The 26,182-nt window shown below is 50.2% G+C and overlaps 2 protein-coding genes across 2 annotated transcripts; one reads left to right on the forward strand and one right to left on the reverse strand.

Annotated features, from left to right (window-relative positions):
* Positions 1-6,981: 6,981 nt before the first annotated feature.
* LOC310915961 (BPI fold-containing family B member 4-like) lies at positions 6,982-16,969 on the forward strand (the record flags this gene model as incomplete). The annotated part of the gene is made up of 15 exons (XM_083873185.1): positions 6,982-7,096; positions 7,827-7,941; positions 8,391-8,495; positions 8,738-8,893; positions 10,461-10,524; positions 10,899-10,962; positions 11,373-11,464; positions 12,486-12,659; positions 13,286-13,339; positions 13,938-14,105; positions 14,217-14,284; positions 15,370-15,412; positions 15,896-15,959; positions 16,320-16,396; positions 16,946-16,969. The coding sequence occupies exons 1-15, from the start codon at positions 6,985-6,987 to the stop codon at positions 16,967-16,969; spliced, it is 1,380 nt and encodes a 459-aa protein (XP_083729311.1). The 5' UTR covers positions 6,982-6,984.
* A 2,698-nt stretch (positions 16,970-19,667) lies between these two features.
* LOC310915962 (protein TENP-like) lies at positions 19,668-25,247 on the reverse strand (the record flags this gene model as incomplete). Its single annotated transcript, XM_083873186.1, has 14 exons — positions 19,668-19,676; positions 20,878-20,954; positions 21,053-21,116; positions 21,381-21,426; positions 21,714-21,781; positions 22,062-22,382; positions 22,755-22,931; positions 23,052-23,143; positions 23,388-23,448; positions 23,696-23,741; positions 24,170-24,307; positions 24,447-24,554; positions 24,816-24,909; positions 25,145-25,247. The coding sequence occupies 14 exons, from the start codon at positions 25,245-25,247 to the stop codon at positions 19,668-19,670; spliced, it is 1,404 nt and encodes a 467-aa protein (XP_083729312.1).
* Positions 25,248-26,182: the final 935 nt, after the last annotated feature.

The raw sequence follows: 26,182 nt of genomic DNA on the forward strand, positions 1-26,182 counted from the left end.
TGATGCTGTAGTGTGGGTTATCTGGCCCTGGCATATTCCCCATGCCCCTGGGCCGTGCCTGTGCTCAGGGCTGGCATTGCTCTCCTTGCCATGTGGCAGGTCGATGTCAAATAGCTCTTCTTAGTGAAAGGGGAATTAAATGCTCTCTCTCTATTTTGTCTTTATTGGGTTTGTTGCACAGGAATCGATCTGCCTGCACTGGGAGTCGTTTTAAGGAGCTTTATCCCCTTCATGAAGCTTTTCGATGGAACCTTCCCAACAAGTGCATTTTCCGTTCCCGCTCCAAAGCCGCAGAGTTTCACAACACCCTCCTGCCGCCCTGCACATCCCCGAGCCCCCTTCCCTTGGTCCCCGGGGGCGGCCGGGGGTCCCTGCCCCGCGGGGCCGCTCGCCGCCAGCAGGGGGCGGTACAGCCCAAGGGAGCGGCCCGGAGCTCCGGGGACCGCGGGTTCGAGTCCCGCGGGTTCCAGTCCCGCGCTGGGTGTCGCAGCCGCTCTCCCTGCTCCCGGAGTGTGTTCCGCGGGCTCTGCATGGCGCTCCTCTGCGCTACGGGGGTGTATTTCACCAGCCCCTGGGCAGAACCCTCCAGGCTGTCCCAGGTTAGCTCTGGGCCCCTGCACTGCGCGGCTGCTCCTCACTGCCGTCCCTGCTTTCCCTCTCCGAGGGGCGAGGTCCTTGCCCATCTTTGCATTGGAATGGCTCTTCGGTGTGGAAGCGTGGAGACACAGGGGGGATGTGTGAGATACGTGGCATCTCCTCGGTGCACAGGACACGCGATGGGTGCTCACAAATACCAGCACCAGCTGCAGGTGTGCACTGGGGTGATGAGCCCCGCGGGGTCAGAGGCAGGACAGCCACCTACCTGTTTGCTGTGACCCTGTTCTGTGCCCTTCAGCCTACTCGGGATTTCAATGCCTCTTTGTCCTTTGATGCCTTTTTGTCTCCTCCTTTCATCTGTTGTTTTGATGCTCCTGCCCCAAGACAGGATCGACACACCATCACCAAACTGATGGAAGGGAAATGGCACCTGGGTGAGTTAGACCTCGTCCATGCTCGTCAGGCTAATTAACTCATCAGCAAGGTTTGTTTAACATGAACTCACTCTCTGGTTTCAGCTGCAATTTCTTTAGAGCAGTCGGTGTCTTCCTGGATATAAGCATTTATTTCCATAACGCTGACTCCAAACCCTGCCTGCCTGCAGGGCTGTAATTTATCCCCTGAGGAGCATCCGGACAAAGCAGGGCACTAATTCTGCCACCTGTGCTGATGATGTGTCCGAAGAGACCGTGTCAAGTCTCTATTAAAAGCTGTGAATAAGACAGAAAGCCTGAAATCTTTACTTCGAGAAGATGTATGAATGTAATATAAAGCTGCTGCTAATTCCTCCCAGGGATTAATGGAGACTATCAAGGACAATTTCACTCAATACTGCATTTCTTTTTGTAAAGTAAAGCTTCCCCAAACCTCAGGCAAGGCAGAAACATGACTTTGAGTCTGTGTCGCTATCCTTCAGTCAAACAGAATTAGCTGTCTTTATTTAAAAAGTCTTCACTGGCACCACAGTGCCAACACTTTCTGAGACAACAAAATGGACAGAAATCCATTTTCCACCCTGAGAGGAAGGCAAAAAATAAATTGGAAGAATGAAGAGTGAGGAGGAATTGAGGCGTTCACAGCACTCGCAGTGCGAGTGATTGGAAGTGATGGGAAGAAAGCAGGAGAGGGATTCATTTGCTTAAAACATAGAAGTGGAATTGACTTTGAGGTGCACGTTGCATCAGTGAGGAACCCAGGCTACTGTGGCTTTGCTGGGGGAGTGCTGCAAAGCAGCAGGGAGGGAGGGATGGAGGGAGGGATGGAGAGATGCTGGTGTGGGTCAGCCACTGCAGAAACCAAGGATGGCTCTGGCCATGCACCCCAAACACAGGGCAGACAGCAGTGTGCCCCATGGTCCATCACTGGAGGCTTCTGGCAGTCCTTCAGGAAGGTCACAACCTCTTCTGCTCATTGAGTGTGCCTTGTGTGGGGCCAGCTGAGAAAGGAAGCCCCAGGGAAACCTGGGATGGGCCAAACCTGAAAGTCCAGATGCAAAATACCCACCCAGAAAGGTGCTCAGGGCAGCACTTTGACTGCACCTCTGTCTTTGCAGTGACAGATACTGATAAAATATTGCAAAACTTAGTGAAGCCAGTGCCTACCCAAAGCAGCTGGGAAGGGATTTGCAAGGCTGCCCAGGCCTCCCTGGGTGTCCCTGTGAGCCCTCCTGCCTGTGTTGCTGTCAGGGGAGCTCTGGGCAAGGTCTGAACACATGTCTGCAGAAGTGCCTCTATTTTTGCACTGCAGAGTGTCCAGCGAGTGACACTTTTCAGTGCCTTTCTTTTCCATCTCACTGTGCTGCGTCTGACTAATGAAGTTTGTCCCTTTTTGGGGGCTGATAACATTATGCTCCTCCTGTTCGCGTCTCAGAAGAAGAAAATTTCCTGTTTATCAAATTGCTGGAGACATCGATTTGTGCTTATTTCGTGGCAGTGATTTTACTCGGCTTTGCTGTTTATGCTCAGCACTGCGGATGCTTCCAGAAATCAATGCTGCTGCTCTCCCTCCTCCTGACAGGCAGCTCCTGGGAGCTGCTGCCAGTGCCTCGCTGTCCTTCTCCCTCTTTTCCCTGCCTGGGCTCTTTGTGTAGCCCTTGCCTGGGATTATGTTCCTGCTTCTCAAGTTGCTGGTGTAGGAAACTGCCCGGGTGAGTGATCAGACAGGGGTACAGATGGAAAAGAAAGGAGGGCTCTGACGTGTGCCCACGCACACCCTGCCACAGCTTCAGGGTTTGTGTGCCAAGCAGCAGCCCCGGGTCAGCGTGAGCTTGGCAAGGCTGGCTGGGCTACAGGAGTGATGGGTATTAATTAAGCTGCTCTGCCCTCCTGGGCTGCTGACAATGGGAGCTGCTAAACCAGCTGTAAATCTGGCCCTGGGGATTGTGGGTTTCTGTCAATCCTGGGCTCAAGTCAAGTCCCAAAACTTGAGGAGGGTTTCAGTCCTTCAGTTCTTACTAAAACCTTCCAGGTCCTTTCTAGGAGGGTCTAGTTTATGTTTGGGCAAATCCTATTGCTAGAAATTAGTTTTGGAGCCTGGCTCTGGGAGGATTAATCCATCCCAAACCAACCAGAACACAGGTGACTATAGAGACAGTCCAGCACTAATGCCATGTTTCTGGTGCTGAATTCAGCATGTTACACTGCATTGGGGAGCTCAGAGGCAGCTCCTTCCTTCCACTTCCCTGAGCAATTTCATTAACAGGAGTGGGAAAAAAAATCTCCCCTGAGCAAGCCAGCTCACAGCGAGGCAGAAGAAACAGAACAGTGAGTGACACTTTTCCATGTTCCTGTTTTCTAGGCTCTGGACTGAGCTGCCCCTGGCCGAGGTGCCTGACCCCCTCCCAGGGCAGATCTGGTGTGTTGCCATATTCCCCAGTAAAACGCTGGGTGGGGAAAACAATTCTTCACATGAACTTCAGCATTTCAGAGACCAGGCTGGGAGTTCACAGCCCAGCTGGAGTCAGCATTTAAAACTTATTTTGTTCCCCCCACCCTTTCCCAGTTTCTGTTGCAGCACAGCAGTTTGCTGTGTCATTTCCCCCTCCAAGTGCTTTCTCCTTCCCCTTGAGCTGCCACCTTCTTGTTGGCATCAGGGAGTTACTTCCATTGATGTCTGGGCTGAGCAGTTCATTAATGTGCACAGTATCAGTTTGGAAGCAGTCACAGGCTCCTAGGAGGTGTCTCTCAGAGGGAAAAGGCTGAACATCTGTACAAAGCAGCTCCACCACAGGCTGCAAGTCCTGCCACCAGATTTAGTCTTTTCACCTCAAGAGAGAGGATTCAGTTTCTGTATATTCTTAATAAGGAATATTTGCCCTATTTTCCCATTAAAGAATTTTACACTCTGAAGTTACTCCATTTAGTTTTAATTTTTATTTTTTATTTGTCACATGACAGTGAAGAAAAGTTGTGCTCCTGTAGCCTGCAAACCTCTGGAAAAGCCACCCTCTGTCATTGAAATGTAGTGCAAAAATTCTGATTTTATTTCATCTTCAGCATTGCTTAGCATTTTAATTTGATCTGTATGGTGCAATTCTCCTAAGTTTTCCCTAGGCTTCCATGGTTCTGAACATTAGAGGAAAAAAATTAATGTAATCATATTTAATAAATTATTACATTTAATTATGTTAATATTACTCTTCTAAAGATCCTGTTGCTGTTTAACCTGCCTTCTTGCAGAACCCCAAGCCTGGGTGGTGCAGGATACCAGAGGCTGCTCTGAAGTATTTCTTCTCTGTGGGTGTTGTTCTTTCCTTGAGCCCTTCTGCTTTCCAGCAGTTGTGTTGAGACAATCCCTTCTACAATTTCTTGCAATGCTTTATTTTAATATATCTTCCCTTGTCACTGCAGGACTGAATCCAGCCTCCTGGTAAGTGATATCTAAATCACTGCTGCAAGGAGGGGATGAAATATGGGCGCATGAGAGGGGAGACAAGGGATGTGACTGAGGAGGAAAAAGTCACAGAGCAAGAAGAAATATGGACAGGGTGTGTGAAATGGCCCACATTCCTCACAGCTGCTGTCACTGCCGTGGTTCAGGTGTGGTTCAGGCTGTGTGTGTGCATGGACACGGATCTCTGCCTCTTGCCATGGAACAGCGAGAGGATCCGATGGGAGTGTGGGGCTGTGCACGTACACAGCTACCTGGGTGCTTATTGCACACACAGGGGCACTCTGAAACCAGCTGGAAATCCACATGTGTCTGTGCTCAGCAGCTGGATTTTGCCAGCAGAGATATTCCTGCAGCCTGTGCATGGCTGGAGCAGTCCCATGGACACTTCACTGTGGGTGTGTTCATGGTGATTGGTGCATTTGGATCTTTGAAAGGGGACAAAAAAGTAGCAGCATGGATAGGTTGCCCATTAAGATAATCTAGTTCAACCCCTGATTTTGGGACTAGACTGTCAGCAGCACATCAAATGCAGTCCTGGTTAAATGTTAAATAAAACAATTTTCTGTGACAAGCAAAAGTCTGTTCCACTGAGCCTGAGCCCAGGGCAGCGCATGCTGAGGGACTTGGTGCAAGCACTTGGCTGCTGCTGTAAGAACACACCTTGTGCAGTATTAAAGACCATCCTGAGTATATTTTTTACCTTCTGTATTCCCAGGGCACAACTAGCCCTAAACTCACTGTGGTGGTAGTATCTTCTCCTAACTTCAACCTGAATGTATCAGCTTGTGTTTGTTCCCATGCCAACCTTGTCCCTGAGCCCAGGCAGCTCACCTCCCTCTTTCCTCTTATTTCCTTCTCCTCTCCCATGTTTGTAGAGAATGATTGTATCTCTGCTGCTCCATGTTCCATGAGGCTGAGCACACCAGCCCCTCTCTGGCTCCCCAGCTCACTCAGCAGCCCTTTGCTGCCCAGTTTTCCCCCACGTTCATCCCAGCTGAACACGGGTGACCAGATCAAAACAAAGTGCCCAGATAAGATCTGCCTGGGGCCCTGCACAATGGAAACTTCTGCTAAGCCCAGCCAAGGCATCTGCTGAGGGGTGAGAGTCTCATTCCTGCAGGATGAGACTTTCCTTTGAAATCCATGTTGCTCCTACCAGTGTTCAGCTACCATAAGTGTTGCTTATTCAAAACTATGTTTATTGTTGGCTTTGTGCATTTCAATACTACTTCATTTTTTACAGTGGATTCGTGGCACTTTACAGATCCATCTGAAATCAATCTAAATGCCAACCTTTATCAGATTTCAGCATCTCTCCACAATTGCTTTTTGTCAAGAAAATCTTTTCCCAGGACTCCACTTGAAACAGGAATGAGTCTTTTAAGTCTCACACCTCCTCAGGGACTGGCAAAAGTAGTTTCCTACTCTAAGTCTCCTTGAACCCACGTTGCTGTGCTCTGTGTGCTGCCTCCCTGCACAGGCAGCCCCATCTGTCAGGTTCAGATGCTTCAGTGACTCTCACCATTCCCTAAAAAAGCTATTTTCCTCAAAGCATAGAGATGTCCACTGGATCCCTTGTAAGACAGATTGGGGTGGGGGGAAAAGCAGCATCTGAGTGATCCAGGCCACAGAGGGGAATGGCAGCTGGTCAAGTCAGTGGTGACGTTGCCTCGTATAAATCAAGAGAGGTGGCAGCTGGGTGTTCCTTGCAAGGAGCAGGAGCAAAGGGATGGCTGCTCGTGGGCCAGTGAGGCTGAGTGGAAAAGGTGTGTCTGCTTGGCTGCAGCTTTTATATAAGGGCCACTTCTTTCATCTCAGCTGTGGGGGGAAAAAAGGGACATCACAGAGTCTCCAGGAGTCCAGAGGAGCCTGAGAGGAGCCAAGAGCCCATCCCAGCTGGCTGCAGCTGAGTCAGGTAACATCCTCTGTGTGCTGGTTGGGTGGTGATGGGGTCCTCACTCTGGAAGTGCTTGACTGCTTTAGCTGGAGATTGTGCTGGGCACCAAGCTCCTCATCACCTCCCTATGTCTGCTGTGTCATGATTAAATTTATGTTAGCAATTATTGAGTTGTAACTTCTAGCGAGTTTATTTTTATCACCTGTGCTTTAGTTTATTGCTTTTGAAAGGTAGAAGGAACAGAGATAATCCTCAGATGCTTCCCTTGGCAAAGCCCCTCACCAAAACACCTGTAACTGCACATCACAGGGATACATAAATGACTTAAACATCAAGATTGGCTTCTTTTGTTTGAACATTTTGGGCCAGTCACTAGGGATGTGGAAAGGGCTTTCACTGACCCACACGTGGAGCCTGTCCATGTGTGTGGACATGAAGAAGGTTCTGTTGCTCTGGGCTTGGGCAGAGTCTCCTTTGATCCGGATAAAGATTAAAGGAGGGATTCCTTTCTTGACTTCTTTCCTCATAAAGACACTCAGAGTCTTTTTCCTCACTCTCCCCTCTGATGTCTCCCTTGGCAGCCGAAGAATCTTCTGGAGATGATGGTTTTGAAGCTCTTTGGGATCATCTTTTTCTGCAGCCTCCTCTCCCCCTCGCAGGAGGTCTTGTCTGGCCTGTCCTGTGCCGTCAGCCCACGGGCGATGCAGAATGGTAACTACAGAGAGCCACGGGTTGGGTTTGCTGTGATGGGACCAAAATTTCTTGAGCATCTTCATCTTTATTTCATAACTCCTCAGGGCTGCAGGCTTTGCTCAGAGCCCCTGAAAGCCATCACAAGATTCATGGGTCACAGAAATCTCTGCTCCAGAACTGGGGCAGGTTTCAGCTCCAAGCAGCCACACAGAATTTCAGGGATAGATCTGGGTTACTTCCTCTTTTTGTCTCAGTTTCTCATTTCCATATTGGAGCAGCTGATATTTGACAAGCAGTTGCTGTGAAGTAGCAGACAGAATAGTATTTGCGATGTTCAGGCTTGTTTCAAGTTGCTTCTACTAAAAAATGCCAAAAGCAAAAATAAACAGGCAAAAATCAACAAATAAAAACCCCTTGACAAAGGGGAAATGAGTTGCAAGTGGAAGCCCAGCCCCTGAGTGAGGTCACTGGTGTTCCTGGCAGTGCACAGCAAATCTGTGATGTTTGAATTGGAGTCTGGGATTCTGTCCACTGCTGCCCCTCCTTTTTACTTCACCAAGGGCAGCTTTGGTTTATTGCACCAAAGTTTAAAATACCATCCCTGTGTTATTTGACTGCATGGAGACAGCGGATGTCTCCATGAGGAATTTTGGGGAGTGGAGGGGCTTTGCTGTGCCAGGATGGATCTGCCTGAGTGGGGAGAGGTCACTGCTGCCCGTGCTGGTCCTTACACACAGATATTTTCCAGTTCTCTCAGATGCCATAATTCATAATGGGCTCATCCACCAGCACCTGCAGGGTCTCGTGGTTCCCAACATCATGGGTGAAGGGGGTCAGCTGAACTCTCCCACCAGCATCACAGAGTAAGTGTTTCACTGTGAGTGCACCTTCAGCATCAGTTCTGAACAAGACGAGCTGAGCTGCCCCTGGCATGGCTGGCCTGGGCTGGTATCCTTGTTTTATTGTGGTACTGAAATTCTGACCCAATAATGTCTGTGTGGTCACAGTGAGGGTGGCAAGGGACACTGCAGGTTATTTATGGGTGCAGGTGCAGAATGACAGCTCTGATGGTGCTGTCAGTGCCTGACAGCACTGAGAGAGGGAAAAGGGACCACAGTGGGAAAAAACACACAGCTCTCCAAAGTCAGCTTCCACCCCAGTCTGGTTCTAGGCTGCCTTCTTTTATCAAGTTGTCTTTTATCCTTGTGCCTCCAGCTGGAGGTGGCTGGGGTGCTGTGGGTGCTGTAGGTTCCTCCCTGGGTACAGCTGTCAGCTGCTGGAAGGTGTTTTTAATTTGTGCTGCTGTTCACAGCCTGCACCTCATCAAGGTCCGGGTGCCCAGGCTGTCGGTGATGCTGCTGCCAGGGATCGGGGTCCAGCTGACTGTTGGGGCAAAGCTGCAGCTCAGAGGCAACTGGTGAGTGGGGAATTCAGGATGGATGTTGAGGGAAAGCCCTACCCTGACATATTTTGCATCTCTTAAGGATATTGAGGTGTTTCTTACCTATAATACAGTCAGAGAGCATCACAGACACCAAAATATGACCTGTGGCATTGTTAATGATCTGCAAGAGATGGAAAAGTCTGTTCCTCCTGACTTTGGTCAGTTTCTCTGGGTAGAGGCTGAGAGATGCAATAATTCCATTTGCTTTTTTGCAGCTTGCTTGGCCTGCTCTCAGAACTCATTGATATCTTAGTGGAGGTGAACATTACTGCAAACATTAAATGCACAAATTTTGAATCTGGCACGTTCCAGGTTGTCACTGAAGACTGCCTCTGCATTCTTGGGGCCGTAAAGATCAAGGTCCTTTCTGGGTAAGTGCCTGTGGATCTGTGTTTCCATTATGTGCAATCCTCTCCTCTTTATCCAACAACATGGACAGTCTGCCAGGACACAGACGGTGCTCAGCTGATACAGAGCCAGGCCTCAGGGATGGGATTTCTTTCCTATTGCCAATGCCAGTTGCTTCAGTGGAATGAGGGTTAATTTGCCCTGTTTGCCTGTGGAAATTTTAAGATCTGAAGCATGAGGTTTGGTACCTTTCCCAACACATTTTCTCTAGGCTTAGCTAGACAATTGATATCCAAAGGGTAGGAGTAATAGGGCTGGGAGAATTCCAGGAAAACAGGACCATTACTTTCCCTGTTTTCTTACTCTGCCTTTGGCTGCTGTCCCAGGAGAACGCAGGGCATGAGGAGTTTCCCACTGCCTGCTGTGGTTGTGTGTAATTCCATGCAAATGTCCCATCTCTTGCTCAGTCTTATTAAATTCTTGACAGCAAGGATTTGCTGACTTCATATATTGATGAACACAGCAGTAAATTGATAATGGGAAGTATTTTCTTCTATTGCTTTTGAATTACTCACTTTTCAGGTTCATCGAAATTCTCATAATTAATTTTTGCATTATGCATTATATTTCAATCACTGCAGCAGCTGCTTTGAAAAATGCTGTGTGAGTGAACAGAGGAACACAACTCATCTGCTCTGGGGGTCATGTTTAATTTTTAGCAGGATTACAGTGATGGTTAGCAGGAAGTGAACTCCTGGGGAGGGAAGGGGAGTGTAGATATACACAAATGGCTTCATGGCAGCTCCTCAGATGCATTTGTAGGCAGAATTTGGGCATAAATAACAGGTGCTCTATGAATTCCTGCTGTCTGTGTCTTGCCAACTCAACAGTCCAGAAATATATTGATTATCAGACAAAACTGCCTCTGTGCTGCTGCAGGCATTGCACGTCCTGAGTGAGTTGTTCAGCAGCAGCGTGGAAATGTCACACAGCAGATTTCTCCTCTTGTTATTCCAGATGCAAATTGTTTGTTCCCAGTAACTAACATGAAGATATTTCCTAACAGCTCCCTCTTCCCTTAACTACAGCAGTGATTTAAATACCAGAGGGAGATACCAAACACAAGGTTAGACTGTTCACTCCTTTCATGCAGTGAACACTCCCTGAGAGCTGAAGGAAAAATTTCTTCACAGAAAGGGTTGTCAAGCATTGGAACAGGCTGCCCGAGGAAGTGGTAGAGACACCACCCCTGGAAGTGCTAAAAAAATGTGGCTATGGCACTTGAGGACATGGTTTAATGGGGAACATGGTGGTGGTGCAGAGCTGATGGTTGGACTTGGTAATTTTAGATGTCTTTTCCAACCTTAATGATGCTGTGGTTCTCAGCAATGAGTCAAATTCTCCCTCAGTGGGGCAAGTGGCTCTCTTGTATCTCCAGCCCCTGCTCTGGCAAGAATCAGCCACAGCACTGGCCCTGAAGGGATGACTGAGGCTGTAGGAGAATATAAAATGAAGGCTGGAGATCTTTTTGTCTCCTGTCCTGGAGTTTTGTTTGTGCTGATTTGGAGGGTTTTTTTCTTTCTTTTCCAGCTTACTCACCCTGTCAGTGAATGAGCTGGTGCTTCGCCAGCTGACAGCGACTCTGCCCGCTTTGGTACGGCTGAGGATTGTCCTTCTTTCACAGCTGAGACAGAAATGTTGGGAAAAAACTGGTTTATGAGGCCACAGCAAGATCCACTGTCTCTCTGTGCTGCTTTCCAACATCAGCATGGGACATGGGGGTGGGATATCCACAGGGCTGCTGCCTGGAGGGTGATGCCTCAGATGTTCCCCAGATCCAAACATTCCCCTTCAGTGTGGTCCCACAGCTCGAGGGATGCTCCACTGCCCCAAGTCTTTCACAGCATCCCAGCTGTGTCTATTGCCATGCGACGTTTTTCCCTGGAGGGGAAAGGAGGGAGTCCTGGCAGGCTGTGGGTGATGGTGGTGAGGGGGGTTGAGCAGTCACATTTCTGCTTTGTGCTGCAGCTCTGTCCCGTGGTGGATATTGTGATGAACCTTGTGAACATCCATCTCCTGAGCACTCTCAATGGTGCGTTTCTTGTGGAGGGTGAGGCACTGCTTCCCTGTGTTTCCCACAGTGGGAACAAGACCCATTTCCCACATCAGGTGCCTCAGTGCATCAACAGAAGTCCAGCACTTCTTCCAGCAGGGCTGTTGTGGAGCCTGGAATTCACACCCCAGCGTTCCAATGAACTGCTCCCCCCTTGGCTCTTCTTATTCTATTTTTATGCATCACCTTTGCATCTTTCTTATTGTATTTGAGGCTCTTTTTGTGCTATATCCTAAAGGCAGATCCCACCAAGTTGAATGTGGGGATGTTGTGGCCTTTTGGAGTAGCAGCAAGCATCCTTCAGCCCTGTTTGTGGGTGTGGGGGCTGGTGGTCTTTGGGGTCAGGAGAGGTTGAGTTGGTGGTGTAACAATCCTTTTCCTGTGTTTAGCGGTGCTCCCAGTCGGCAGAGCAGGAACAATCCACTACCAGCTGGCCAGCATCCCCTACACCTCTGGCAAGTTCCTTGGGCTGGATTTAGATGTAAGTTAATGCTGGGCAGCAGGACCCCGGGAGCGTGGCTGTGTGTTGGCTTTCAGTGTGCTCACCTCATCCCATGCGAGCTGTGGAATCCCATGAGGAGCTGGGCTGATGACTCGTCCTGGAAATACAGCTCCTAAGTGCTTAGATCTTTATCCAAATCACCACTAAGCGACTTACTGTGTGTGCTTTTCTGCTTCTGCTCTGTATGCCACCTTACCCCGAGTCTGCCCGAGGCTGTGTCTGTTGGATGTAGCTGCTGGGATGAGCAGTTCTCCTCTCGTGGGATGAGAAGTTTTCCTCGTCTCTCCTGCCCTGCAGACCTGGTGTTTGTTGGTGCTTTTTGCCTTTGCTGTTCAGTCTCTGTGATGGGTGAATGCTAAAACAGGCTAACCCATGTATTTTTTCTTCTGTCTCACTGAGGGATGGGGGTGGGGGGGACAGGAAAGCAGCAAAAAGCAAAATACTTGCAAAGAGGAGAGCTTAAAAAACAGCAAGCAGCTGGAGAGAAGCAAATGGGACATGAGCACTAAAGAGGAGCAGGGACTGATAGCAAACACTGCAGCCTGTGAAAGCCATGCTGCTGCACTGGCTTTGGTGCAGCGACTTCACTGGGAGGAGCCTTTGCCCCCAAGCCCCCCGGATGGTCAGAATCAATTTCCCTAGTGAGCAGTTGGTGTCAATGTGGGTCTCTGTGGAGCTGGAGGGTGGCTGGGGGAGGTCTGGGGTCGCTGGGTGCAGCACCCTCCCCCCTTGGTGCTTGGAGTGAGACCTCAAGGATGAAGTGAAGCAGTGATTTGTGATTTGGACAAAGTGTGTTATTAGCTAATAACACCTCAGTTACAGGCTTGGTTTTATCAGCTCCTGTCATCCATGAAACAAGAGTGAACTGCTCCGAGTCCAGTGATTTCCTGAAGCTCTGAGGAGGGAGGGCTGTTCAGCTGGCACCGCCCCGTACTCCCGTGAGGATCTGAACCTGCCTCGAGGCTTTGAGGACTGATGTCTGTGTCTCCTCTCTTTGCAGGGTGTGGTGAAGCAGGTGGGAGGCACCACCATCCCCCACGACTCATCCCCCTCTGCTTTGCCTCCTCTGATGGACAGGCTCCTGCTCATGGTGATTCGCGAGAGCTTTCTCAATGCAGCCATGTCCCTCATGCTCCAGTTGCCACCAAAGACTTTCCCCTGCACACCAGATGCTGTGAGTACAGCAGGGCCTGTATTTCATGCTGGAGCGAGTGACAAAGGACAGGCGTCAGCCTGGTCTCAGGTGTGCTCATGGAGGGCTGAGCCTGTCCCAGGGTGTGTGCACTGTGTGTGCTCACTGGCAGAGCCTCAACCCCAGCACTGCCTCCTTCCTGCCCTTCTCAGAAAGCTGTAATAGCACCTGCACTGCCCAGCTGTGCTCTTGTCTGCAAGGACACCCCTGGCGACACCAGTTGAGACCAGCTGTGTGCTGGTTGTGCCATGGACTCCTGCAGGCTGTGATCCATTTCAAGGAGTCTGCAAAGTGCCACTGAGAAAAGATATTGCGTGTCTGCAGTGCCATTCCCTGGGTGTTTGCATCTCCCATGCCTCTGATCTCTACTTCCAATGGAAATGTTAGGGGTGCACTCATTGGCAAGTGTTGAAAACCTCTGGGGGACATCACCTTCCATGGCTGGGTGCTATCACCTTAACAACTACCAGGAGTCACCCAGACAGCTGGGGAACAATGGAGAGAGTGGGAGGCTCGGGTTGCTGTGTAATGGGGTGGCCCTGGCAGGATGGGTGTTGTTGAGACCAGCTGGAGGGCTCATGGGGCTGCTGCTGATTCTGTTCCCGCAGTTCTCCGGTGCCAGCCGCCTGCGCGAAGCCGTGTGGACCATTGCTCCTTCTGGGGTGAGGAACTTGTGCTGGCACAAGGGTTTGTGTAAACCCCTCCAGGATACACCTGGATGTGCCATCAATGTGCCTGACAAAGGTCCCCAGTCTTCTGCCCCCCCCTGCTCTTGTACCTGTGTGGCCTGAGCCTGTCCTGCTGCCTGACCAGCTGATGGGAGTGGGAGAAGGGCCTGGGGCTTTGCACAGCCCCTGCCCAGTACCTGCCCTCCTGTGTGCCATTGTCTGTTCCACCCTTCTCCTGCTCCCTGAACAGGGCAAAGCCTTCTCTCAGCTTGTGGCCATTGACATAGGAAGCTGATAAATATCTCCTGTTTCCTTGTCTGGTATATCCCATTTTTGGGCACACTCCAACACCCACAGCCCCCTCTGTGTCCACTTTTCCTTCCTCAGCCCCTCATGCTCTCAGCATGGAGAGATGATCCATGCTACTGGACCTATTTGCTCTATAAATTTGGCTTGTCCAGGGTGTGTGTGACCTTGGGGAAGCCATGTAGAGCTATGGGGCTGTGAGAGTCTGCCTGAGGACTGCCAGTCCCCTGCCTGCCTGGTGTGTGGGGTGCCAGCAGCCACCTCCATGCCTCCCCAATTCCCACAGTGCTCTGCCTGCAGTGGGAGCAGTCCTCTGAGCATCAAACTGGTGCTGAGAGGGAACCCGCTCATCCTCTTGGAAGAAAACAAAGCCAGTGTCAAGCTTTCAGTCCTGATCCAGCTGTTCAGTAAGCACTTGGATGGATCCATCCTCAACTTCCTGCTGCTGAAGGCTGTAAGTGTGGATGGAATTGCCTTTGAGGGGTGCAGTGTGCAGCCAGCTGGGTGAGTGGTGGCTGGGATGGGGATGGTTCTGTGTGCTGATCCTCTCCCTCTCTGCTTGCAGGACCTTGGTCTAAACGTTCGTGTGTCGATTGTTGGGGGCAGGCTGGTGCTGCAGCTGGGCTTGGTCAGGTGAGCTGTCCCCTCATACAGGTGGGGGCATTCTCTGTGCTGTAATGTTGGCTCTGGGGCTCCTGACTTGAAATGTTTTCCTTGTCTGTAAACCAGACATTTCATCTCCTGAATGTGAGGCTTTCATACCTGACTGATGGCATAAGGTGGATGGGGTAGTTCAGGAAGGATTGCAGCAGTTGGAAAGTTTTAAGAGGCTGGAGAAAAAGTGTGTCAGTTTTATAACAAGGAGGAATGAGGTAACCTGAATAATTGTAAGACTGTCAGCTTGACTTTGATCCTGGGCAGTGGTTCGAAATGCTGATATTGGACATGAATGATAAAGCAGTAAAGGAAAGTGCTGTCATTGATGCCAGTCAAGGTATGATTAAAGATTGGAGAGCATTCCTTATAGCGGGAGGTTTGAGGATTTGGGGCCATTTAGCTTGTCAAAGAGCTGGATTTAGAAGCAAAATTGGCATAGCTTGTATGCAGCGATATAGGGAATAGAAATGCGTCAAAAGGCTTTTAATTCAATAGACAAGGGTATAACAAGATTCAATAGAAGTAGAAAAGAGAAATTGAAAGTGGAAATAAAGCATCCATTTTGGGTACGGATGGTCGTGTGATTGCAGTGATAGATGAGGAGCTGTAGCAAATTCACCAGGTCCTCAAACCCAGACTGTGTGCTTTTACATACAATCACAGAGTCTGGATTGGGTTGGAAGGGATCTTAAAGACCATCCAGTTCCAGCCCTGATGCTATGGGGTTCCAGAAGCTCTGCTCTCAGCTGGCCAGGAGCTGTCTCCTTCCTGAAAGTGAATAATCTGGACAGGGAGAGGGAAGGCACAGCCAGAAGCTGTGTGTGCCCTGCTGCAGTGCTGTATCATTGACAAGCAAATTAAAATTAGGTTAAGCATTTCTTTTCCTATTTTCTTTTCTCTCTTGCAAATGTGCCAGTGCTTGTTTTTTGTGTTACAATGTAGGTGTCCCTTTGTGGGTCTCTGTCCAGGGGCTGAGTGTGCTTGGAGGTGGCCAAGGTCTGGCTGTGAGCTCTGGCCAGTGCCTTGTGTCTGACCTGATGTTTGCTCTCCTTTCCCTGCAGCACTTCCCTCTCCTTGGAGTCTTCTGATGTTGGCATCAGTAATGTAAGTCTCTAACACTAGTCTGGGCTTTACTGGGCAGGGAGAGCAGCCAAGCATGATGCCCTATGGCTCCTGGGGAGGGAGGGAGCCAGGCAGTGGCTGTGGAATGCTGTGATGGATTACCCCTGCTGATGGTCAGAGCTGTTAGCTGCTCTGTAGTGTAGGCTGTAGCAATTCCTCTGCCACTGGGGTTTCTTTTTCCCTTCTGCCTTTTCTAATAAAGAAAATGTAAAGCTGAAATCTGTTTGTTTATTCACCTCTGCTTGGGCTCACATCTAGCTGCAGCAGAGGCGTCATGAGGCAGAAGTTTTTCTAAAGGAAGGACTGAATACAAATTGAAGAAGAAAAGTAGATTCACTTTAAAGAGAAGAGGGACTGTTTTTTTGCTGTGTCAGTGGGCAGTGGTTTGCAGTCCCAAGGGTCCTATCTTGCTGCTGGCATGGGCCAGGCAGTGCTGCTCACATGGTTGTTCTTTCTCTGTTTCAGATCTCCAGCCTGAAGCCCCACTGCAGCAGTTTGCTTGTGGAAACACTCATGCCTCAGATCAATGGTAAGGTGACCTGGCTGGCTGTAATGTTGGGAGCACTTTGAGTTGTGGGCAAGGAGGGAAGAGGTGTGTGTGTGTGTGTGTGTGTGTTTCTGTGTGTGTTTAGAAAACGTACTAGGAGTGCTGGAGCCATTAAAACCCTGAAGTCCCCATTCTGAGGATGTAGTTAAAAGTCCAACCTTATATTTGCACCATCCCACCTCAGCATCAGTTCTGGCAACAGGCAATGATGGAGAACCCAAGGAAAGCCAAGCACACAGTGATGGCCCTGAGAAGCTCTGCTCCCTGTGCCCTCCCTGGAGCAACTCTGTCGTGGGATGTGAGCTGGCTCAGCATGTCTGTCTGTCTGTCTGTCCCCTGCAGGTGTCCTGGGCATGGGGATCCCACTGCCAAAGGTGCTGCACATTCCCTTAGTGGATGTGGATTTGCAGATAAAAGCGGTGAGTGCTCAGCTGGGCTGTTCCCTCCTGTGAGGCACCAGGGCTGTTTACAGGACCCTGCCAGTGGTGGCTGTGTGTGCAAGAGCTGTAGATTTAAATCCCTGAAAGACTGAAAGGGCTGCTGTGTCTGACACCCCTCAGGTCAGGGAATGCTATCTGAGGATGTGATGCTCGCACATGGTGTGGACCCAGCTGCATCATGAGCAGTGCTCAGGCACTGGGGCAGGTCCCAGTTCCCTGTCCTGGCCCTCTTTTCTTCCTTCAGAATTCACTGGGAGCAGCTCTGATGTGGACCTAGGCATTCAGGCAAGCCCTCACCAGTGGCACCATTCAAAGAGTCTTGAATTGCCCCAGGTTCCAGCCCAGTTCACTCTGGAGGTGTCCTGGAGGAGCTGGGATATTCCCCAACCCCTCCCAAAGAGTTCTGTGCCCTCATTACAAACTGGACATGAGGACTTTTGCAGGAGGGTTCTGTCTTTGCTGTGTGTTGTGAAGCAACATCCCTTGATGGGAGATAATTTGTTTCTGTTTCTCCCTGCACTCCTCCAGGGCGTGATGGTGTTTCTGGTGTGAGCTGTGGAACCTGAGGCATGGAGAAGACTGTGAGGGCAGAGAGAAAGAGAGCAGTGAGGATGGAGTGTCAGGACCAGCATTATCTGCTTTTCTTTACTAAACTTGATTCAAGATTCTTGATAATATTTAAGACACTTTAAAGTGAATTGGCTTGTGTGAGTATGGTTTGACACTTGCGTAAGCTAAACCTGACTGGCAGCTCTGTGTACAAATATTTATTTAGAGAATAAATGTGATTTTGGGGTCACAGTCACAGCAGTTGCATGTGGTGCTGCAGTGGAATTGGGAAATTTGTTCTGAGGTAAAACTTTTCCTGATAGAATGAAAAAGTGAATTTGTTGCATGTGGCTTCTGAAGTGAATCTCCCCATGCTTGTCCAGGAGGGTGTGAAGTGCTGAGTAGGAGCTCAGAATACATTTGTCATGTAACTCTTTTAATAATAAACGTTCCTACTTTTTAAGTACTTGGAATGAGGTTCTGGTTTCTGATGCTTCTCGGGGTAAGCTTCTGTCCTGCCTGCACTCTGGGATCTTGTCCCTTTTTGACAATCGATATTTTGAGTTTGGGTTTAAAAAGTCTTCCCACTTGAACTTCCTGAGAAAAAAAATTGAACTTTCAGTGACTCCTCCTGGCCTGATAACCTGCTGACCAAATGCTAATCCACAAGCAGAAATCAAAATTAAATCGAATTTCCAAAGGTCATGAAGCATTTCCTAATAGAATCTGGAGAGAAAACTTCCTTACCAGAGGACTGAGAGGTCTGATAGCCCTGAGTGAACACTGTGGAGCACTGGAACCTGCTCAGGAGGCAGGAGCAGGGAGCTCAGATCCCGTTACTCCTTCTCTCTGGCACCAGCATGTTCTCAGAGCTGGCAGAGCAGGGTTTGGGGGTCTGTGTGACCCTGTTACCTGGAGGACGGGATGAGTGACAACTCCCCAGCAACCTGTGCTGCCATCTGCCTTTTGTGCCACTTCAGGGCTCCTGCACTGCTGGGACTTGGTGTCTCCATCCACCTCTTTTGCCCACAGGTTGGCAGAACAGACTGTGTTGATACAGGGTTTTGTTCTGGTTCCTGAGCAAACACCTTCCGGACAGTAAGTAAAGTTTAGGCCCTCTTTTCATTCCAGTTTGGCCATCACTCCTGTGTGTATTCTGCTCTACTGGGAGGCATTCATTTCTCTGGCACATTACAGAGGGCTCTGTGATCTGGCCCTGTCCCAGGCCTCTGCTTGTCTTGAGAAAGAAAACAGTGTGGCAAGAACATGTGATGAGAGCTTGCTGCTGCATGGAGCACTGGCACAGAGGGCCCAGGGTCACACAAGAGTGGAAAAATCATCTTGTAGCCCTGGAATAGACTTTTCCTCTTGGGGTCTGGCCTCCATCATGCTGCTCATCCCATGGGACTGAGGGGGAAGCAGCAGAGAAGCCTTTTCCAGAGGAAAGGCCAACATCATCTCAGTGTTACTTGTCACTTCTGCAACTTGTATACCTAATGCTTTAAATTTCTAGTGGCTTCAGGAGTATATCCAGAGCAGGAAACTGCAATCTATAACCCTTAAGAGCTGGGATAATCCTGTTCAGGAAAGTTTCCTTAACACTGGAACCTTGACAGGCTGGAAAATCTTTTGCTGGGTGAGCAGCAGGAGGGCTTGCCAGGGACTGGCTGTGCAGCCCATGGTTCGTGGGTTTGTTGGAGCTCTCTGACCCTTGCTCCAGCAATGCCCCTGGCAAAAGCCTAATCCTTCTGCTGTTGTGTGGGGACTGGAGAAGGGGCTTGTTCCCCCTCCTCAAGTGTTTGAACCATCTGGATGGTGCATGCTGCTCCATGTGCCAGTAGTGAGGGAAGCTGGGGATCACCAGGCAGATCTTCCTGTGGGACTGCTCAGGAATGTGATGGAGGGATTAGCCCCAAAGGGGCTAATGCAAACAGTTTTTTCAGCATTCCTTTTCCCTGGCTGTGCTGGGGATCTCAATAAATGAGGTGACTGGAGAGAGAAGCAGAAGACCCTCCTTCTCTAGAATGAGCCAGCTCTACTCTAAGCCTGTGGCTATTCCCAGGTGAGGCTGGTGGTTGTGGGTGCAGCTCCTGAGACTCCAGCCCTGCACTGGAGAGGCAGAATCAGCAGTGAAGCTTGGAGCGAGAATATTTCCTGCCAAAGAAATGCACCTTTTCTTTGGCAGGACACATTATCTAACCTTATACTGTAGCTTATTCCTTTTGGGAAACTAGTTTAACATACATTAGTCAGGGAATAATGGTTGCAGCTCTACCAAGAAACTTTTATCAGGAGCTGGTTCTGCCATGGCCAGCCTTGGGCATTAGTCAGGTCCCTACTCTGGGCATATAAACCTTCAGGGTTCTTTACTCCCTGCAGTAAATCAACCTGGCTTGTTTTGTTTGCTTTCCTATTTCTGAGCCTTTGAAATACAACATTTTGAAGTGTTTTTCAGCAGCTTCAGAGGCTAGAAATGATGGGTATAGTTGTAGCAACTGAAAGCAGATGTAGATGTAATTAATAAGGTTTCATGGATGGGGTGTTACATGAAGCATCACCATGGGAGAGCTGAGGTGGGAGTTGCATGATCAGGGATGATGATGCTCCTCCTGGGCTGCCCAGTCAGGGATGAGGATGCTCCTCCTGACCTGCATGGTCAGGGACAAGGATTCTCCTCCTGGGCATCAGCACAGCCACATGCTCACTCTGTCTGGGGTAGATGCCAACAGCACCCAGTGATTGAGTGACTGGGGCAGCTTTTGAAGTTCTGTTACTACCCACCCTCCCCTTTTTGGATGCCTGTGTCTGTTGTGGGTGGTTTTTCCCCCCTTTATGTCCCTGAACAACTGGGAGATGTGTTTGGTCAGTAGGAAAGAGCATCCCAATGCCAACGACCACGGCGCCGGCGCAGCCTGACGCCTGCGGTCACCTCTCATTCAGCATTTTCTCTGTGATGAGCCTTTCTCAGAAGCAAAGTGTTGAAAATATAACTGCCTTCAGGTCTAAAATTAGAAACCATTCTGCAGACTGATTTCCTCCCCCTCCTCTTCTTTCTGACCCAGGAAACTCACCAGCTGTAATGTTCCCATAGTAACACGAGACATGGAGGAAAAGCAGATGAAAGATCTCTCGTTGTAGGGGTTATGTTGTTCTGCAGCCGAGAGGCATGAGTCTGTTTTGCATCCTTGTAAATGAGTGGAATTAATTAAATGTAGGGTCTGGACATGATGGGCAAAATTATTCTGTTTATAGGTACAAATTGTTGAGGGGGGAAAAATGTCAATAGTCACACCAGCAAATGCAGAATTAAAGAGAAATATTTAATTAAAGCACAGAATGTTGTTACAATACATTCTCTGTGCAAAAAAATATACCAGGATCAGGGCTGGAAGAGAAACGTGCTAGTGCAACACCATTATTATCTAGAATATAAACCCATGATGTTTTAGTAAGTCAAGAAAGAAGATTTTCAACATTTTAAGCAGTGGCAAACCACGGAGCATGATGTGAGAGTCAACTGAATCATTCTCCCACAGTTTTACTCCAGACACTGGAATTCACTGCCAGGTGCTGCTCTCTCTATTCCTTGCCTCTAGCTGGAGGTTGCAGGGGATCAAGACATAATCCTGAGCAGGGAAAGAAGGAAGGAAGGAGAACTGAGCATGGTGCCTGTGTGGCTCCATCAGCCCACACAAGGCTTCACCATCACCACCCACGGCCCCAACCACTGCCTGTGTCCACGGGGCTAAGGAGGGGCTCAGCCTATTTAAGGCAATGGAACTTGGTCCTGCAAGTTACCAGGGCTGGAAGATCAGGCTCTGATTTATTCTGGAGCTGGGAAGTTAGCATTGCTCCCAGGCTTCCTTTAAATCAAGCACAGCAGGGAGCATTTTAAATGTCTTATCTCTTACCTTGTGAATTGTGATGTTGACATCGGTGTAAGTGAAACTGGCAATGTGGGGCAGGAAAACACCTTGTCTCAGGACCGCTGAGAAAAAGAAAGAGGGCAAGTTGCCAGCTGGGTGCTGCCTGGGTCCTTGAGGAGCATCCCGCATGGCAGCACCCACAGAGCTCCCATCTCCTCACCGTTTATCTGGGCTGGCACCTCCTCACGGATTGTGGGCAGGAACAACTCCTCCAGCAAGGCAGCCTGTGGGGGAAAGGCAGGGTCAGCTCATGGTGTAGGGCTAAAGCAGGAGGAGAGGGGCAAAGACTTGTGAGAAGGTCCTGATGCTCACTGCACCTCTTCCCATCTTCAAGGACTCAACTGTCCCTCCCACCAGGTGCAGCAAGCACCCAAGGTCAGTATTTCCGTATTTCCCTGGCACCCATTGCCCAGGATGGCTGGGGCAGCTGAAGGGGAGCAGGCTCTGAGAGGATGGTACCAGGAGTGGCCACAGCAGGAGGCACCTACCAGTATAGGACCCACATCAGAGGTGGCCAGGCTGAGATCAATATCCCTGGAAAACAAAGAGCAGCAGAGGAGCTGCTGGTGCTGAGCTGTACTAAGCAGTTTCCCATTTCCCCAGACTCCCTGTCTGGGCTCAGGGCCTTTGTGGGAGTGTGCAAGCTGCAGTTCCCACTTTTCTCCCTAGCCATGTTTCTGGAATTTCACTGTCTCCCTGGGGAAGAAGCTATGTCTGCAATGCCCAAACTCTAAAAGCTAAAACCCTCCCCAGACCACTTTGCCTCTCCTGTGACTGGGACATGTCTTCTCCGGGCCCTGCAGTGCAGACGGGGTCATTACTCTATGGCTGCCACAGAGATGATCATCCTCGTGTCGACAACGCTGAAGTGGAGCCTGGCAGTCACATCCTGTGAGGGAACAGAGGGCAGGGTCAGTGAGGAAACAGCCCCACTTTGGCTTTGTGGGGTGTGATGAACCCATCCATGTGCTGCCTCCTGCAATGCGCTCCCTGCATCCTGCACGATGCCACATGGGCAAACACTGCTGGAGACCAGGAGCACTGTGATGGAAAAGGCCAAATCAGCCCCTGCAGTGGGGCCAGGGCTCAGAGGAAAGGGCAGTGCCTGTGGGCAGCAGGAACACACTCACAGCACATACTTCCCAAGCTGTGCATGCTTTCACACTCACCACGTTCACACTCAGGAAGCTCTGGAAAAGGGATGATCTTGTTCCGATCTGGGCAGTAAGGAAAAGCTCCACGATTGCTTTGTCCTCCTCCAGCACCACACGAGGTGAACTCCGGGGCACAGCTTGAAGCACCACTGGTAGGTCCTCTTGGAAGAGGGAGCCCAGCTGCTGAGGGAACAGGGTTGTTTCTGGGCACGGCAGCCATCCCTGCACCCCCAGCTGGGGGACACTGCCCGAGTTGGGGTTGTGCCTCTTGGGGTTACAGTGACAGCCACACACCTGAGTGATCCTCTCAGCCAAGGTGGCAGTGGTCAGCGAGCTCTGAAACACAAAGCACGGCTCGTGATCAGACCCATGGTTGCCTGGGGCTGCTGCTCCAGAGCTCCTGTCCAGCATGGACATGCAACCCCTCTGATGAGCACCATCCCACCCTGGGGACTTGCAGGAGCCCTCCTCACACCAGCCCATGCCAGCAGCAGTATGCAGGTTACTCCTCATGGCAAACACTCCATGCTCCATTAGACCAGGAATATTTTTCAGAGCTTGGGGGTGAGGGGCTGTGACTCCTGCAGGTGCTTGGACACACTCTCATTTCTGTGTAGGGCTTGTGGTTCCTCTAAGACATTCCCAGGGCAGGACTGTCCCTCCAAGTGTGTATCTCCCACTCCTTCCTTCCTCCCTTGCTCCACTCACCAGGAGACTCACGTTGAGGGCTCCAGACTGTTCCAAGGCAGAGAATAAGCTGGTGTAGAAGTGCTCAGAGAGGGCCAGGATGAGGTGGGAAGGACTGGAACGTGCTGGCTCAGGCATACTGAAAGGCACAGGGCTGACTGGCAGGGGGATCGCTGTCCCTGCCACTTGGAAAGTTGTCTGCAGGGACACAGGCAGAGAGAAAATTAATCTCAAGTGTCTCAGGGCTGTAGCACTTGGTAGAAGCAGCTCTTCCAAGGACTGGAGCTGGGCTGTAAGAGCTGGAAAGTGAGGACTTACTTGCAAAGAGATGATGATTCCCTGCTCGGAGTACATGGGGGCAGCCAGGGGCAGGTACTGGACTTGACAGTTTGGTGTGATGGGGAATGGAGCTGCAAATGGAGCAGAGGGATGTTCAGGAAGAGGAGGGAAGGAGTGACAGGCTCTGGAAAGTGTCTGGGTTTCCAGAGTACAAAAGAGAGGGAAAGAGCTGGGAAGAGAGAGCAGGTCCCCAGGGAGATGATGGCAGCAGAGCCTCTGCTGCTGCAGGGTAGGAATCTGTCCCACCTCAGAATCTGCTCCAAAATGCTCCTTGAAACCCTCAGTCCATAATAGGACTGAAAGCCAACTGCCCACCTGCCAGAGACATCAGCCGTTCATTTGGCAAAAGCAGCAGTTTGGAGACTTCCAGGCAAATCTATGGAATAAAGAACAGAAAGAGAGGTGACAGATGAACATGGGGGGCTGTTGGCATTGGGTATCCCTGGAAAGCCTCTGAGGTGGGTGTTGCCATCAGCTGGGAGCAGGAGCCAGGGGATGATGGCAGTGTCCAGTGAGCACAGAGCTGTGGGGGAAATCTGGAAAAGCACCAGGCAGACATAAAGTGCTCTAATTCTTACAGACCTGTACAATGCTGTCTTATGCCTTTACAAACTTTATCTTACTTTTTCAACGTTGATCTGCTTGTCCACATCAGATCCTGAGGACTTGCTGGGTAAAAACAATAGAAGAGAAGTTAGGAGAAAACCAGATCAGCCAAAGGTGGGTGAGTGTCTTATCTGACCCAAAAGGCATCCAGAGACAGAATTACCATTGCTTTCTATCATCTATTAAGCTCTGAATAAAATTCAGAATCCCAAACCACTGGAGAATTGCCACTGGACTTGCATTAAAAGCATTCCAGCTGTACAACTCTAAAAGTACCCCTCCCTTGTGACTGTCTTAAAATGGAGAAACCACTCCAAAAGTAGAGCAAAGTTTCTCCCATGGAGATAAAGTTTCAGTGTTGGCCTTTGTTAGCTTTGAGGACAGTGAGCAAGTCTCAATCTAATTGCCTTCCTGCCTCAAAACACCCGTGCCTCAGTTTCTTCTTTCACCTATTACCCAAATCCCACAAGGAGAAAAACTGTGGGGCTGACCTGTCCATCTCCTCAGTGCTGTGCACCTCCTCCAGGGTGGGTTTGCAGTCAGAGGTCACCAGCTCCAGGTTCTCTTCAGGGTTCATCTCCACGTGGAGGTCTGCCAGGATGGACAGCTTCATCTCCTTGGTGGTCGAGCTGTGCCCGAGAGGAGAGGAGGCTGGAGCTGGGGGTGCTCCTGGCCACACTCCCCCCAGGCCACCCTTGCTCCTGCAGCTGCCTTGTCACGTCAGCCAGGAGCTTGGGCTGGTTCCAGCCCAGCAGCCCCAGCACTCACGGGCCAGATGTGATGGCAAGGTCCACCTCGATGTTCAGCCGCATCCCGGTGTCGGGGATCAGGGTCAGGGAAAACTTGTCAACTTTGATAGAGGTAATCTGGCTCCTGCTGGAGGAGAAAGGAAGGTGTTAGGAGACCAGCATAGACCCTGAGAAACCCCCAAAGTTCATGAGATCTGCACAGATAAATCCACACCCTGAGAACAGCACAGGTTCTGCTGCCGCTGGACACCAACAAAGGAGCCAGGACCTCATTTCTAAACCTCCTGGTCTGCAGGAGGATTTTTGTTCTTACTGGCAAAGTGTCTTTTGTGAGAACAGTGTGAACCAGGGGTATGGCAACAAAGCCTGGGCAAGAGAGGCAACTCACCTACTTGGGGAGGTGGGAGATGGGTCTGGGGCTGGCGAGGCCATGAGGTCTTTCCTGAGAACTGACTCTGCATGTGGCTTTGAAACTTCAGCAACTGCAAAACAGGGCAGACGTTTTATGAGAGCCTCTGGAGCTCCTGATGGACAGACTGAAACCCATTTCCATCCCTTCCCAGCCCCCTGCTGGTAGCAATGGGCGGGGGTGAGGCAGGTAAGCTGAGGAGTGACACGACATTCTGGTGCCAGGGTTTGGTGTGTCACCACCAGAGTGGAAGATGTCACTGCCCCCTCTCCCTGCTGCTGGCATGGGAGATGTGGGTCTGCACTCACGGTATCTCAGTCCAGAGGGGGTGAGGATGCCGCCACAGTCGGGTGACCTGCTGGTGTGAGCTGGGACCAGCAGGATCAGGAGGATGCTCAGGGTGCGGAGCATCGCCAAGCCGGCACCTGCAGGGGGAGGAGGAGAAAGAAGAGGAGGGGGAAGAAGAGGACCCCCCACAGCAGCCTGGTCACAACAATGTGGCCCTTGCCTGGCCACTGAGGCACAGAGCCACAGATCTGCTCCTTGACTGGGGTTGTGGTGTGGAGCTTGTCAGCTTTGGTGCAGTTACAACCCACAGATCTCCTGTGGTGTCTTAAAAGCACTGACAGAAGGCTCAGCCTTGAAGAGCCTCTGCAGTCTTGTGAGCTACAACAGTGCCTGCAGCAATATCTCATTTACTGAGGAGAACAGAATGGCCACAACCGGTATTAAAACAGCAAATAAACAGAAGCTAAAATTAATAGAGGAAGGAATGGAAGTTATGGAGGAGTTATAAAGTCAAATGAAAAGGCGAAAGTGTTATCTGTCTCTGAAAAACATTTGGGAATCGTTTATAATGTCTGTAATGCTCTTACAATGTTACCAAAACAAATAATTCAGAAAGTTTAACCTGCAGAAAACATACATATTTATCTCAGTCTTTGCAGAAAGCATCACTTCTGGTGAGTGCTGACCCTTGTGGAGACACACAAAAGCAGGAGCAATGCCTGTATTAAGTTATTCAGTTTGCAAAAGCATCTTTACCTCTCCTGGCTGGTCTTCCCATTCTTCTGACTCAGTTTGTCTCTTGCTGTGGCCACACTGAGAAATTCTGCTAGTTTTATATATCCTCTCAAGCAAAGCTGATGGGGCAGGAATTGGCAAAGAGGGCTGGGAACCAGGACACTGGGGGGACACTTTGTTTTTCTGTGCCATTTTTATTGTTTCCCCATAGAATTGATTACTTTGGCTGTTGACCTGGTGAGCCGAAGGACTGAACAGCAGGTGCTGGGGCAGCTTGTCTTCACTGTGGTGTTCCTGAGGAGCACAAAGAAAGGCCTCTGGGT

Source organism: Zosterops lateralis (assembly GCF_965231275.1).
Source record: "Zosterops lateralis genome assembly, chromosome: 16".
NCBI lineage: Eukaryota > Metazoa > Chordata > Aves > Passeriformes > Zosteropidae > Zosterops > Zosterops lateralis.